General features: G+C 41.2%; 1 protein-coding gene across 1 annotated transcript; it reads right to left on the bottom strand.

Annotated features, from left to right (window-relative positions):
* Window positions 1-2,822: 2,822 nt before the first annotated feature.
* trpv4 (transient receptor potential cation channel, subfamily V, member 4) lies at window positions 2,823-16,037 on the bottom strand. Its single transcript, XM_030737368.1, has 17 exons — window positions 15,781-16,037; window positions 14,486-14,565; window positions 13,616-14,064; window positions 12,700-12,875; window positions 11,972-12,124; window positions 10,429-10,569; window positions 8,698-8,996; window positions 8,419-8,598; window positions 8,042-8,200; window positions 7,279-7,371; window positions 7,070-7,143; window positions 6,543-6,708; window positions 6,390-6,456; window positions 5,795-6,099; window positions 4,761-4,888; window positions 4,551-4,672; window positions 2,823-4,451 (listed from the first exon to the last, which is right to left on the bottom strand). The coding sequence occupies exons 2-17, from the start codon at window positions 14,492-14,494 to the stop codon at window positions 4,351-4,353; spliced, it is 2,622 nt and encodes an 873-aa protein (XP_030593228.1). The 5' UTR covers window positions 14,495-14,565; window positions 15,781-16,037; the 3' UTR covers window positions 2,823-4,350.
* Window positions 16,038-16,525: the final 488 nt, after the last annotated feature.

Here is a 16,525-nt window from a genome sequence, read left to right as displayed (position 1 = left end):
TGCCCTCGCCTGTCAGTTTAGACACTCTGAATCATTTCGGGTTCAGCGGCCTCGTTTCTTCTTAGATGAACTGAAAGGTCATCTCACATGCCACCTAACCACTATGTCCCTGGCTCCTCATCCTCATCTCCCAGTGCTTCAAGTGATTGCTCGTTTTGTTTAGAAACACCACACTGTGCTGATATTTCACTGGGGATCACGGAAGGAATTTCAAGGAATCATTTCAAAACGAGAATTAGCACTGACTGAATACAGTAGAAAATGTGCTCCTGGATTTATCTCTTAGGTCTGAGCCTGACATAATCTTTCATTGTAGAGCATCGTTCAGTAATGATTAATCATCTCTTTAGCAATGAAAGTTGGAGAAATGATTTGTGGGAGTGTCACCAATATGAGTTTTCTTCTCCGTGCCGGTCTGCTGGACCTCAGGCAGACAATGAATGTTTTACTTTAAATCATTAGACAGTCTGGACTGTTGTTTTGTGAATAAAGAATGAGCTGGCCCAAGTCCAGCTCCGTATCCACTCATCAGCCTGAGCACCTTAAAGCTTAACTGGTCAGACAATAGCCGAACAATTTGTTCTGCCAGTACCTAAGCTAGTTAGTTTACTTTAGACCTTTTGGCTGAGACTGACAACCTTCCCTTATGTGTGGTTACTAAATGAAGGGCTGTTACAACATGATCCATTTTGGCTGTCACTTGGTCTGTTGAGACACATTTGTGGCAGCAAGCGTGCACATGCTGCAAGGGAGTGAGCCATTTTGTTAACAGCTCACACTTCCTGTGTAAGTGTTCGGTTCTAGAGTTGCTGACAGTGACACTTGCAGGACCAAGCCCTGCCCTACTTAACAGGCTAGGGAGGAGGGAAGGCCAAGTTGTCAGCAGTGCTAGGTGCTCACTGCTTAGATAAACCTGGAGGATTAGTGGCCCAGTTAAAGTTGGGGCAAAGAGGATTAGCCTCTTCTCTGAGGTGGCGAAAGATTCCCTGTGTCCTTCAGCGCTGCTGGCCTCAAAGAGAGAGGAGAGGGAGGAGAGGGAGGAGAAGGACAAGAGGTGTCGGGCGAGGCTCTGATTATCATTAGTAAGAATCACTAGTCCAACTTTTTAAATAGGAAACAGAAGAGTGAGGTGTAATGATGAAAGGTGAAAGGCAATGAACCAGCCCATAAATTGTTGCCAGCTTGTGGTTTCATTAGGAAGGCAAAAGCCCATAATCACTGGCCAGGTGTTTCCAAGGGGGTCAATAAGAGCTGAGGTCCAGTGGGAACATATATTTCATTAGTGGGCAGCATTCTGTTGACTTTACCTTATGTGTTTATAACAGTTAGACCTTACAACTCAATATTTATAGCTATAGCTATATAGCTAAAATATACTATATATAGGTGCCCTGAGTAACTACAGTAGACTAACACTATGGCTAACACTCTCTCAACTGCAATCTCAACTTGCAACAGGAGGAATTTAGACCTCTGCAGCCATCCGCAGGCCAGAGAAGGAACTGCAAGTGATGCAGCCGAGGATTGCAGCGTTCAGAAATACTGCATCGGTTTGTGAAAATTTGATTGATTTTGAGTTTGATGTACATTCTACAAAATAAGCACTGGCACCTTTAATATGTAAATCATTTTTAGATTTTAGTGTGGTAATATTTTTTCACGGAAAAAAGAGCATATTTTTGTAACTATTATGAGAAGAGCCTAATTATACACAATCACTGACCACTTTGTTAGGTGCACTTGTTCAACTGCTTGTTAACACAAATATCTAATCAGCAATTTTATGCATTTAGGTATGTAGATATGGTCAAGACGACCTGCTGAAGTTCAAACTGAGTATCAGAATGGGGAAAAAATGTGATTTAAGTGACTTTGAACGTGGCATGGCTGTTGCTGCCAGACAGCCTGGTCTGAGTATTTCAGAAACAGCTGATCTACTGGGATTTTCCCCCACAAAACCATCTCTAGGGTTTTCAGAGAATGGTCTGAAAAAAGAAAATACCCACTAAGCAGCAGTTCTCTGGGTGAAGATGCTTTTTTGATGTCAGAGATCAGAGGAAGTCAGACTACTTCAAGCTGATAGAAAGGAAACAGTAACTCAAATAACCACTCTAAACAGATATGCAGAAGAGAATCTCTAAACACACAACACAATGAACCTTGAAACAGATGGGCTACAGCAGCAGAAGACCACACTGGGTGCCACTCATGTAAAATAAAAACAGGAAAATGAGGCTACAATTCACATCAGCTCAACAGAAAATTGGAAGAACATTGCCTGGTCTGACAAGTCTTTATTTATGGTGAGATATTTGAATGATAAGGTCAGAATTTGTTGTAATGGTGTGGGGGCTATTTTCTTGGCACACTTTGGGCCCCTTAGCATACTTAAACACCGCAGCCTACCTGAGTATTGTTCCTGACTTTGTCCATCCCTTTAATGACCGCAGCGTACCCATCTTCTGATGGCTGCTTCCAGCAGGATAACACACCATGTCAAAAATCTCAGATCATCTTAAACTGGTTTCTTGAACATGACAATGAGTTCACTGTACTCAGATGGCCTTCACAGTCACCAGATCTCAAACCAACAGAGCACCTTTGGGATGTGGTGGAATGGGAGATTTGCATGATGGATATGGAGCCGACAAATCTGCAGCAACTGTGTGATGCTATCATGTCAATATGGACCAAAATCTCTGAGGACTGTTTGCAGCATCTTGTTGAATCTGTGCCGCAAAGAATTAAGGCAGCTCTGAAGGCAAAGCAAAGTGTACCTAATAAAGTGTATATATATATATTTATTAAATAAAAAACTCACAAACTGAAATAAAGACAGCAATGATTAACACACAATAAACATCCTTTTCCTTTGAGTGGCAGTGGGGTTTCTTTTCTTTCTTTTCACAAGGGTTAGACCACATTAGAACATCACTGTGGTCTAATGTCAGATTTTATCCATCTTTGGCAGTAAAATCGCATAGTATTAATAGTAGTTTATTCATTGAAAGCCTTATTGGAAAACACGTTCTGAAGAAAATGCACTCAAAAGGCAAAAAAACCCCAAAACTGTATAGTTTATAAAATAGAGTCAGTTTTTACTGTTCTGTGCAGCAGTATACAAACAGCATAAAAATGTGCAGTCATACTTTAAAAAATGTAAACATAATGTGTGACTTTCAACAGTAATGAATAAGTGAAAATGAATTGTACAGCCCATCAGCTGTTGTGTAATACAGTAACACAAACATGCAGTAGATGTGTGTTAAAAAAAACAAAAAAGAAGCTATATAGGGCACAGAGCCAATTGCAATGAAAACACTGCAGCAAATAAGGGGAAGTACATAATGGCAAGTCCTGAGAGTTGATTATGCAAATACCCCAGCTGCAAAGAAGAACACGGAAGGCTATTGTCTTGCATTTGCATATTTGGTTGACAACTATAACCTTCTCATCATGCCCATCGTGTTCAGAATAATGTCTTTGCATACACGCAATAATGCACACATCACAAACTGGCACAGTGCATAGTGTTTCAGTTCAAATGAAAGCTGTGCTGCCTGAGCTGGAAGTCCTAGCCTGAGACTTGCAAAGTTTGGAAACTATTTCATTAATATAAAAAAATGAAAGAAATCAATTCTATAAAATAGATGTGTCCTATTTGCATACACTGATCCTCTGCACTTTAAAAAAATTAACAGTCAAATCAGCATGTTCAGTGTAATTACACACAGGAGAGGACTTGACAAAATACAAAGCAAGAAAAATAACAGTGATTTCTATTCTACACATCTATAAATATTTATTGCAATATTTTCTTAAAGAAATATCTCTCATTGTGATTATACATGCATATTTAGAGTTTTTTTAAAGCTTTCTTTACTACTGTTACCTGCTAATGCAATATTGTTAAGTACATGGCACTGTAAATGCTTGAATATTCTGACTGTCCCTGAGTAGTCTGACACTAATGTCTGAAAAATGGAGGTACAGTACATTTTTGTGATATTTCCTGTTCTTATGTGACAAGTAGAAAACCAATTGCAGCTCGCTGCTTACAAAACACATTTTTGTTATCCTTTTTTCTCTCTGGGTTTGTTTTTAACAGCATTTAATGTTTTTAACTCAGCAATTCTTTATCCAGTGTCTCTGCGAGCTCAATCGTCTGTCCTATTACACTGAGTGCGCTGCTGTTATATTCACTACATCTCTCCTGAACAAAAGGCACATGAGACACGTGCAAATTAGTACACTTATTGGCCAAATCGTTCCCCGCAAAGTGATTTCACTGATGCTGATGGCTTTCTGCTGTCTCCTCATAACAAGGACAGCACTCATCATCTGCAGGCATCAGTGCCTGGATGTCAGCGGCTCCATCTCTACCACTAGATCACGAGGATGGGAACCTTTACTTAACTCCACCACCCGCGGGACCACTGTGGACCAGCGATCTGAGGTTGATAAGAAAAATGGGATGAGTGTGTGGTCCACATGTGTATACATTGTATTTGTACGTGTATTAAGCCATGAGAGTGCAGCGTGAATCTCACCTCTCCTGAGAGCTTTAACACTTTGCTGCAACCCATTGGCTTGGCTGGTCTCACTCTTGCCCGGATCCTCGTTAATTATTGCCAGGTTTTGATTCCAGTGACACCAGTTAACTTCATCCACTCTGATTACACAAAAAGACACGGTTAGAAACGGGATTTCTTAGATCTCATACTGGTGCTGCTGGGCGACACTGATTAGGAATCATACACCTGAAACACCAGCGCCGATCCGGCGTGCCATCATAATTCTTCCCCACAGTCACCATCTCTCCAGCTCGAAAAGACTTGCGAAGGCAGACCGGGAATGAGCGCTCGATGTCCAAGATAGTTGTTGCCCACTGTGAGTATACACAATGAAAAATATTTGAAGTGAGCAGAAATTCTCATAACATAAACAAATTTCAACAAGTTCTTGATAGTTTGCCTTTCATTTTGGTACTGAATTCCATTATGGCTAAAGAAGGAATCTCTGACAACTACATGCTTCAGAAACTGATGATCCCCAGAGGATGAGCTGCAGCCTGATCTCACTGAGAAACCTGAGGGATGCTGCATACCCATACAGTAAAGAACTCTCAATCACAAAGTAACCATGCTCAAAACTTTCATCAGCCATTTAGCTCTACCAGTATATGCCCATGCTACGGTATTGTTTTGTCTGTTTGTGCTGTTGGCAAACTGATATATTTAATCACATTGAGAAAAGTAAACAAATCAGGGTGGCAGATGTTGTTTATATGCTAAACGAGAGCCATTTTTAGGCCGTTGTTATGTGGTTGTTAGGTATGTATAATTCAATCTCTGTGGATAGAAATTAGATGTTTTTGTGTGAAATGAAAACGATAGGATGCTTTCATCAAGTGTTGTAGGAGCACAAAAGCCAAAAAACAGGTCATGTGAGCCTTTTGCTAGGTGCTTGCCAGGCAACATGGTGGTGTCAAATATATCATACATGATTCAACTTTTGTGCGCCAGGTTTGGTTGCTCCACTCCTGATTGTGTAGGAGAGGCCAGTGAGCAAAAAACAAGCAAGCAAACAAAGAAGTTAAGGGACTATAATATACTAAATAATCATCATGCTCTTTGAAATAAAAACTTACACTAGCAGTTGAGACCACACATTTGTTAGGAAAGGGTTTTACTGAGGTTATATTCAAGTGTGCAGTAGGTTTATTTTCTCATTAGCTTCTATGCAACCAGTTAACAGATTTAGTGCAGCCTTAGAACCAGGTCAGCCAGGTCACCTGAAGCTTCCAGATTTTCTTGCTCTCCTTGGACACCTGGCCCACCGTCTCCCCCATCAAAGCGATCAACATGTTGAGTAGCAGCACGAAGGTGAGGATGATGTAAGTAATTAACAGGATGAGAAAGACGGCTGGATACTGTGCGCTGTAGATCATGTCCAGTTCTCCCATTCCAATGGTCAGTTTGAAAAGGTCCAGAAGGAAAGTACTGAAAGTGTCATTGTCCCTGCATGAGGGGTAGGTGGGGCAGCCCCCGTCACACTCTGTGCCATTTGGAGGACACACTGCCAGCAGGGATTCCAGAGCTGCAAGATGGAAACAAAGGTAGGTTGACTAACAGTCTGTGAGCATTTAAAGGAACACTTGCCTGAGAGGCAGGTAAGATTCCTACCAGTCTGATAATTATAAATATGAGACTACAGCCAGGAGATGGTGTGTTTATCATAAGGACTGAAAGAAAATATTAAAACGCCGTTTGACAATTTTATCATTTTTTCAAGGTACTTTTGTTTTCCTTTGGAGCCAGCATTTGTACTGCAGCCTCATTAGACAAACATAAAAACAGGTAACAGATGCAAACCCCCTGGTAGCTTACCTGATGCATAACCAATCATGAAGAGCACATACACCAGCAGAAACCTGAAAAGGTCCTTGAAAAGAATCTAAGGAGGAAACAAATGTTAGACACACATATGCTTTTTGGATTTCGTGAATTGCTCTGATTATCTGTCCATTTTCACAATCTAACCTTTTGTATCATGATGCTGTAGGTGCCCGTGAGCTTCAGGCCCCTGGTGAAGTAAAGTGTGTTCATCCAGCCCAGTACAAGTGCAAACGCCATCACAGCGGTGTAGGCCTCGATGCCAGACAGGTAAAGAGCAGCTGTGACTATAATCAGTACAGAGTAGATGAAGCTAGAGGGGACAGAATAACTTTGTCACGAAACCAGTTCCACTTCTAAATTCTATAATGCTGCAGCAGGGAGGAAGGCAGGAAGATGCAACTGCTGGCATTTGGCATTTTAACAGAATGTATACATCACAGCTAATGATCTAAATCAACACAGTTCAGAGAGGATGCTCGACATCCTCTGCTCTATGTTTGGATCGTGGGTTTAATTAAAGATTCAAACTATAAAACATGCCAGCGAGGAGGCTGACAAATTAATTAGATGGCTCAATTAAAAGGATGCGAAATTTGCCTCGGGTAAAAGCCAGCAAACGATATAGCAGAGGTGAGGATCAGAGTCTGCGAGTACAGAGGATGGAGACTTACTACAGCAGTTGAAAGGATCCATCAATAAATAAAGACTTCACCCCAGGGCACTTTTTCAGGAAGAGGTCCTTAATCTGCAAAATTAAAAAAAAAAGAGAAATATTTCCACAGTGACAACAACACTGCTGAACAGGTTCGATAAAAAAGACTGGGAGAAACAAGCAACCCATGGTCCGAATATAGCAAGAGGTCAAAGGGTACACACTTACATTTGTGAGGAAGAAGAAGATACCTGATGCCAGTGTTACAATCTCCCCCGCCATCCGCAAGTAGTCAGAAGATGTGGTATAGGGGTACGGAGGCTGGAAGGAAGAACATCTGAACATCTTAGCAACACATACACAAAAAGCATCAATTGCAAAATCTTTATGAGGAAAAAACTGACTATGACCAAATGGTAAATTAAAGGATTAGTTTGTCATTTTGGGGGCCTACATCTCTTCACTTTCTCCCTGAGAGTTAGATGAGAAGATTGCTATCAATCTTATATCTATCCGAATAAACCCCAAGCCTGCAGCTTTTATCTTAGCTTAGTATTAGCATGTAATCCCCTGTAAGATGACAATTTGTCACATTTTACTCTGGAGTTTCACATCATAAAGTTTGGATAGAGGTATGTTCACTGTTTCCCCCTGTTCGTGCTAAACAAAGATAACTGGCAGCTGCCTGTAGCTTAATATTTATTGTAAAGATACGAGAGTGCCATCAATCTCCTTATCTGCCTCTTGGCAAGGAAGCAAATTTTCAAAAAATAAAAAAAAATTTAAAAAGTCAATATTCTTATAATACAGGGCAGTGTGAGTCCTGTTACTGCAAAACGGGAACAAATATGGAAAATAAAATTGCTTTGCATTGTATTTCATGCATGCGCCATATGTGAAAACCCAGAACATAAAGTTAAATACCTGCTATGATAAACGAAAATATTCAAGTGGCATCTTGAAAATTCATTTTTGGTAATTTCACACCTACCTTTCCATTTGTTGGGTGGTAATAAGCCACTAGGGTGAATATGATCATGGTGATGAGGTAGGAAACCACGCTGATGTAAAAAGTGACAGCAGCAAACCTGCGCCATTTGGCCCTCAACAGCTCATTGATGGGCTCCACTGCCAGCATCTCATGGCGGTTCTGACAAAACAGGACCAGAAACACGACACTGATGAATGCCATGAAAACATAAATGAATCCCGATGTTTGTACACATACAGAATGTGTCAGGTTGTTCGTGTGAGTGTGTGTGTTTTTTTAATGCTTAATTTAGATGTTTTAATAATCATCTGGTGGGCTTAAAAACCTTAGTTAGGTTTTGAAAGGAAATAAATAACAACACAATTGTCTCTGTTCACCTCATTTTGACTGGCGTAGACAAGGATTTCCAAGACAGATGGTTCCTCTCCATATTTATCCAGTGATGACAGATCATAGAGGGAGGAGTACACCGGACCGTAAGCCCAGTCCTTAAACTTCCGAGACAGATGACGAACTTCCTCATCTTTGATCTCACGTCGGATAATGTGTTGAAAAATCTGGGGGAATGTGAACAAGGTGACCTACGTATCTTCGATCTGAATATAATAAAGGAATATGATGCTTAGAACGTTTTACATTGAAATGATTTTATCTACCCCTATCTTGCCCAGTTTGGCAGCCATCATGAGAGGCGACATGCCATCGTTGTTGAGAACTGTCTCCAGGTTGCAGTCTGGGTAAAGCTTGGCAGCCTTGATTAGCAGCAGGTCATACATCTTTGTGAGGAACCGTGTGCTGTCCTTGGTGTTGTCGGCAATGTGCACCAGCACATGCAGCACCGTGTTTCCGCGTGAATCCTGGCGCCGCAGGTCAGCCTTTTTGTGCGGATTCTCAGTCAGGTAGTGCACTATATCGGGCTGGTTAGTGCAGGCAGCCAGGGAGAGAGGCAGCTCACCTGGGCAAACAGAGAGAGCGAGCGTTCACTTAATTCTGAAATCACAGGAGATTATTAGGAAAGCTGCATTTCAGATTAAAAATAAGCAAACCAACAGGAGGGTTAATTAGGAACTGTAGCTGGTGTCTGTATGTCCCTGCAAAGCATACTAAACATGGATCAAAGATCTGACTTAAATCCCCCCTATGAAAACAGCACAATTAGCAGTTGTTTGAGGGAGGGGCGCAGTGGGGCCAGAGTGCCAAAAGCAGCTGCTGAAAATGAGCCGTTGCCATGGGTGACAGATTACTTTGTCACCTCACATAGAAACGCTCCTCTTCATGGATTTGCACGGGTGCATGCAGAGTGTTAGCGTGAGTCTAAATCCCATTAGCCATCAGCCCTGCCAGGTTCCTGTACACCTCACTGCAAAGCTCCACAGCAAATTACTCACACTGTGCCCGGACACGCTGGGATTTGGGAATGACAGCCATGCTAAGTGCAAATAGAAATCATCTCCTGTTTGATGAGTAAGGAGTATGATGCTCAATTGTGACCATGCAAACAATTCTTAAATTTGGGTTGGGTAAAAATTAAAATTAAAAATTAGAGCCCATGATGTGACAAATCTACCTATCTACCTCTCTGTTAATGCTTTAGAGGAGAAATGTGTATCAATTATATGGTTCAACTGCAATTAAAATTTCAAACATATACATAAAACCTTTTTTTTTTTTTCTGGGTACCATACACTATGAAAGCTGATGCAAATCCTGTTTCATACTGTCCCTGGGTAAAATCTGAACACAGCCAGCAGAGGGCGGTGCTGAGTTTGCTTTTCCGGCTCTGATATATTTCTCCTCCTGCTGTTTACAGGTCAGTGATTTGCTTTGCATCAGCAGATGATGTTTACTTTTCTCAAATGCAGAACACAGACACTTTTCACTGGATGCACTCTCTGAACAGCTGACATAAGGCTCGTCTTTTCATGTGTTTTTGGAACTAATAATGGTTCCTTGATGCTTAAAAAAAAAACCCAAAAAAAACATCTGGGTTTGAGGTGGAGTTCACCACTGGAGTACAGCAGTACCCTGAATGTATTAGCCCTGCCAAAATGTCACTTTATTTCTCCATGGAAACAGATGTTTATTTGCCAGAAAAACGTGTCATGTATTAACTGCTTGATCTTGGCAGCTGCTGTGTTGTACTGATGTCAATTCTACATTGTAAAAAAAAAAAAGAAAAAAAAAAAAGCTGAATAACCACTTATGAGCAAAGCAGTGAGAGCGGAAACTGACCGGTGAAGTCATACAAACCTCAGACAAACCACGTAGTTATATAAATATTATATATATATTTCCAGGACTCCATGTATGTGTGGCCATCTGGGAATAGGTGTGCTAAAAGTGGAAAAACAGAAGCACAAGTTTTGTGCGCTGACAAAGGTCCTTACCGAAGTAGAAGTAGCCGCCCTCGTCTCTGGGCTGGAAGAAGCGCCCTCTCGCTGGGGCATGAACATCAGCTCCCTTCACCACCAGCAGCTCCACATAATGCTTACAGCGTCGTTCAATGGCTATGTGGAGAGCTGTCTGGCCTGACAATGCCACAAAACCCAACAGAAGAAATATTACTGTATGTCATATCACTGCTTGGGTTTTTTTTTTTTTTCCAAACTAGTTCAGTGCTTTTATGTACAGTTTTTCACGAGATCAAAACCATAGAAACTGTCCTCTGTAATCTCTGGAGCTTGAAAAAGGCGACTGGACTTCTTTTTGTTTCTTGAAGACGTTTCACCTCTCATCCGAAAGGCTTCTTCAGTTCTCAACCAAATGGTGGAGAGACCCAGGTATTTAAACCCCTGTGGGTGTAGTCCCCTGGAGGTGGTTATGACCCTCTATTGATCATGTGCGTGAACACATGTGCCCAGGTGTGAAGGGGGCGTGGGTCATATTTAATCAGTGGTTTCAGTTGAAACCAATTTAGGACTCCGCTCCATTGTTTCCTGTGGCCTATTGAGGTCACTGGAACAAAGGTGTGAATGGGGGTTGAGACGTCTGGGAAGGGAGCTCAGGACAGCACTGTAAGCGGGGGAAAGTTGGTGACGTAATCCACCTCCTCTGTTCAATGATGGTTGTTCACAGTGGACATAGATGGCTTCTATCACTCCTCTTTCAAACCATCTGTTTTCCCTGTCCAAAATGTGAACATTGGCATCCTCAAAAGAGTGCCCTTTTTCCTTCAGATGCAGATGTACTGCTGAATCTTGTCCTGTCGAGGTGGCTCTTCTATGTTGTGCCATTCGTTTGTGAAGAGGCTGTTTGGTTTCACCAATGTAGAGGTCCGAGCACTCTTCACTGCACTGAACAGCATACACTACATCGCTGATCTTGTGTTTGGCGGGTTTGTCCTTGGGATGAACCAGTTTTTGTCTTAGGGTGTGACTTGGTTTGAAGTATACTGAGATGTCCAGTCGCCTTTTTCAAGCTCCAGAGACTACTATGACCTGGATGACTGAGAATCTACACAGACATATGTCCTCTGTAATGTTTCACAAAAGTGCAAAAAGTAGTAAAAGCTCAGAGGTTATCTAAACAAGTGAAACTTTGTGTTACAAGGTGTTACGGGGTAAAAAAGGGATTACTACTACCTCTCAGCTAATAGTGTAAGGGGTGAAATCCAAACAAATAGTATCTGGATCTTCTCATTAACAGGGCTCTAAACAGTTGCTGTAAACATCCATCCATTCATTTTCTTTGCTATTTATCCAATTCAGGGTCTTGAGTTGTTGTAAACACACTAACTGTAAATACATTACTTTTCCCTATAATTGGGCCTGACTCGCAGCCTTGCAGTCAAAGCTCTGTGAGCTTTAGCTCACTGCAAGATGAAGGGATCACAGCCTTGTGTAAAGCTAACTCCAAAATTCACATACATGTTTATAATTACAAATTCATTTTATGCAATTGCATGTGGTCATTCTGGGATTACTTTCATACCTCTGTAGTAGACATCCCTGAAGGGCGTATTTATGAACTCCCTGAGATTTCCAGTCTTCTCTGCTATGTCCACCAGCACTGGGATGGTGTTGTTCTGACGACCATAAAGGTTTAACAAAGCTTTTGGCAGACATGTCTTACCTGTGGATGGCTCTGGTAGAAAGATAAAATTAAAAAAAACAAGACAATGCTTTGATTCAGGCATAATTGTTTAGAAAGTACTTTGTTGAATCTAATCTAAGTGTCATCCAAATTTTCCAATAGCCCTCTAGCCCGCCACCATTTAAGGCTACCCCAATCCTAATACTGTAGATGTACTCCAACACCCCCCGGAACAACAGGTTTTAGGAACTGTTGGAAATAAATCAGTATTTGGGATTTACAGTAGCAAGCTGTTAAAGACAGGGGTCAAACAAGCCCTTCACTATTATGAGTCCCCAAGTCTAAAAATAAGCACTATTTAATCACCACTCTCAAAGAGTCCACAGTTTGCTGGGATTTCCCTCTGCTGTCTGACAAAATGCTGGAAAAACTTCTCAGACACACACAGGAAACTTTGCACTGGACAAAGGCTATAACGTCACTCCACCTTTTCCCCTTAATATCCTCTGGGTCGAAACGAGATAAGAGACAGAGGGAGCCAAGGAAGTACAGAAGGTCAAAGGAGCCAGAGGACGAAGCTGAGGAGTAGGGAATCGGTGTGAATCTCCTGCATCTCAAAACCTTACCTCTAAACTCCTCATCGGTTAACCTCTTGTTGTGAGTTTGCAGGTACTCCAACAGGCCCTCGAGGTCCCCGGGGTCTCCACGTGACACACAGTCGAAGAGGAGCGAGCGGTTGAATATTTTCATGACTTTTGGTGGGTCAGAGCTTTGACTCTCATCACATGATGCCTCTGTTTTGCTAAGATCACACAGAAACACGACTTGATGTTATGTTACATGTTATAACTAAAATATAAGATGATTCTGTATATTTATTACATTAATTTAATCCCCTGTAAATTTATACTCCTGCTCTTTGTAGCATATACATACTTATTTTACAGTATTTTTCTTATCTTCTTCTTCTTTAGGTTTTGCTCCTACATTTTTGTCATACTGCATGTTTGATAAAAATAAAGGTTTTCTATTTCTGCAGCAAGAGCAGGAACTTCCTTTTGAACCTTTTTTTTATTGATAGAAAATTAAGATTTTCTGACATAAAAACCATCTTTTAAGTAATCAAAAACACCTTTCAGTGCTCCGATAAATAGACCTCTGTGTGTATGGGACAGGTAGAGCAGCCAGGAACAGACAGAAGCCTTAATATTACCTCAATGGCTGCAGGGGAACCAATAACATGCTCTCTGTTAGGTCTTGGGGAATGTGTTGAATGGAGGGCTGCCTCACTCACAGTGTGTCTGTGTGTACAAGCTGTACCACTTCATGTGGCACACCTCTGTCTACAGAGTGGCCAGTGTGGGAGAATTTTGTTTTTAATGACAACATTTTTCCAAACTAGACCATTTGTCCACAGAAAAAAATCCAGTATATTTTAACGACAGAAAAGTAAACGCCTAAAGTGAGGTGTTTGAATAGTTTTCAAATCCTGGAAACACACAAGTCCTGCAGCTTGAAGGCAGCTTAGATCTTTTAGCTCACCCTCTAGGGAGCTTCTTCCTACGTCTCTTCTGGTTGCTTGTGTCTCTGTAGGTTCCATAGTCAAAGAGTGAGTCCATGGGTGCTTTTTTGGGACCGGGAACCACATTTGACTCGTATATGGTGGATTCCAGTAGGTCCATTGGGGTGGATATGCCCTTCTTGAAAGCACCTTGGAACTTCATCCGCAGGTTATATCTGCTGTCAGAGTGCTGGCCGGGTTGACCCGGCTCCAGGACGGGCTCCTGACTCGTGTCCTGAGTTGACGGGGAGCCATCTTGGCTCTCAAACAGGTGTGAGAGCTCAGACAGAGGGAAGGTTGCATCACTCTCAGGCTGAGCAGCCTCACTGTCTTCCAAGTCCACAGAGGAAACATCTTTGGTTGGTACAGACCCAAGGGCGTTGGCCTTGGACAAGCCGAGGTGGCACCTTCTGAAGATGGCAGCTCGCCCCTGGAATACAAATGAGAAAAAAAAAAAGTTCTGCAGGCTCTTTAAAATGTGAAGAAAGCCTTCAAATTAAAAGATAAATCCTAAATCTGTTCAATTCATCCAGATATTTATGTGGAAATAAGAACATTTTCTGATATATTAAATAACTCAGAAACTGCCCGCTAAAATATTTGATTGGGATCTTCTGTAATGATCTTCTCGAGCTCTTGTTTATCATAACAAAAGAGAGAGCTAAGATGTCCTTAATTATAGTGGACCTGATCCTTTTCTCTGGTCACATTAGAAAGGAGGATGCAAGGTATGAGAGATGCAGTGTCTAAATAGAAAATTTATTAAGACTACAATTACCACAGTGACCCTTGAAATCTACATTTAAAGCTTAAAGTAGATTTAAAATTGCACATGTAGGTGCACTCCGTACCTCATTCATCCCTTTTATCACAGTGATGTGTCAAATTCCTCTTCGGGAGAACCTAGAAACGATGCTGAAGCATGTGGGTGCTGAACAAAGAAAAGTAACCATCATGTGAAGTACTGGCACAGATGTACAGACAAAACATCTGTATACATTAAGTGACATAACAAGAGGACCTGTGTTTAGATGAGGGATGTGTGGAAAACTTAACAAAGGAGCATTGCCAACATCACTATGAGCCTGGACTCTCATTGGTCAGAGAAACATGTTTTTTCTAGAAGGCAGAATCACGCCACCTTCCTGTTTTAACACAGAACATGTACTAAAAGGCTAAATAAATGCCCTATATGTTTTCTTATTACAAGTGCATATATTGCAGCATCTCTGCACAAGAAACACACACACAGTGCTGCTATGCTCTCAGACCTTGTGCAACATAAACTTAAAAAAAAAACAACAACAACAAAAAACAGGTTTTCCTGAATTTACTCAAGCCACTGACACACTGCCTAAGCCACACTATGCTGCAAAGAAGCAAAACAAACAATAGAGCTGGGGTCCCACTAAAGTGAGAGGAATGACTCACAACCCCGTCTGGCACACTGGATTATCATGCCTTTACACCTCAGTGAGCATTTGATGGTTAAAAAAGAAGAAGAAAAAGAAGAAGGATTAAAGAGAGTCTGCCCCTGATTATTAAAAAGAAAACACTAAGCGCAAAGACTACATTATTTAGTGGAGGTGTCTGAGTCAGTGATATGATGGGATCATAAAATATCAAGTTGATCCAAGGCTCACATTATCCATTTATTGGGTAGAGAGGTGGAAATTCACTTGTGAAAGTTTCTCAGTGTGAGTGACACTGAGTGTCCCCTCAGGGATGTGGGATTTCCTGCTTTACCAGAGCTAACATGAAATTATCCAGAGCCATAGAGGGTGACGGCTGTGCCAAGTGAGCACGCAAGAGCAGCAAGCATAAGAAGTATTTTTACTAGTTTTTTTTAATAGATTATAAGAGTTTGAAAGAAAATAACCTTAAAATACAAATTTATCATCTATATTTATTTAAGAGCACAAGAAAAGTAACCTTTTAAAAACGCAAAAAAAGATCAAAGCTAAATATACAAATTCACATCACTGTTTCTACAGTCTTTTATTATTAAAAAGTTTGTGCGCAACTCTCATTAATAATACTGCTACTAGTTATATTATACTTGTATATATATATATATATATACACTATTAATTATAACATTATTTATTCCCAAAGAAGGCATCAAAAAGCATGAGGTATTCCTTACCTTGTTCTAACTAGCAAATCCTGTTTTCATTCTCTCAGTAACGTTTACAGCACGCTCCGCACATTTGTCCCATACAAAGTTTGGAAGTGTTTTCCCTGACCAACTGGGCGCCCCTTGAATGCGTCCTCTGCTTTAATGCAACTTCAGGCATCTAGATGAAAAGACCTCAAACCGATGTCCTGCCTCACGTACCCGTTAAAGCCATAAAGAACAACGGACGCTTTCACAAAATTCTGGGTGGGACAAAGTGGCTACATCCTTGCCTCAACGCTGGAAAACAACGCGGAAGTTTAAAGCGAAGTACCACGTCTGACCGCTAGGTGTTGACTCCGATGCAGTAACGGAGTGCAGCAGAATCCCATTCAACCAAGCGCCAGCTTTTTCCTGGAATTACCTGCACACAGTTTGCATGCCCTCACTCGCCCTTGTGGAAGAACCGGTTTTTCTCCTCTCCTCGTACCATCATAAAGAAAAGAGGGGAGCTGATATTTGCTTGTTTGTTTGTTTTATCTACACCATTCCAAAAATGAAAATAAAAGATATTCTACCATACTACAGTGCTGTGCAAAAGTCTAGCAACCACTCATTTCTTTATATTTTGCTTCCAAGGAGCCAGACTTCCTTGTCATTTCTTTAAAGTGTCTTTAGTGGTCTTGAGTAATACATTTCCCCAGGCTTTCTGACGGACTTTTAAAGTCTTTCTTTGGAGATTGGCTGCTTTTTCTCTCATTATCAGTCCGGTCCT

This window comes from Archocentrus centrarchus, chromosome 9, assembly GCF_007364275.1.
Source record: "Archocentrus centrarchus isolate MPI-CPG fArcCen1 chromosome 9, fArcCen1, whole genome shotgun sequence".
Taxonomy (NCBI): domain Eukaryota; kingdom Metazoa; phylum Chordata; class Actinopteri; order Cichliformes; family Cichlidae; genus Archocentrus; species Archocentrus centrarchus.
This window is presented reverse-complemented; position numbering and strand designations above follow the sequence as displayed.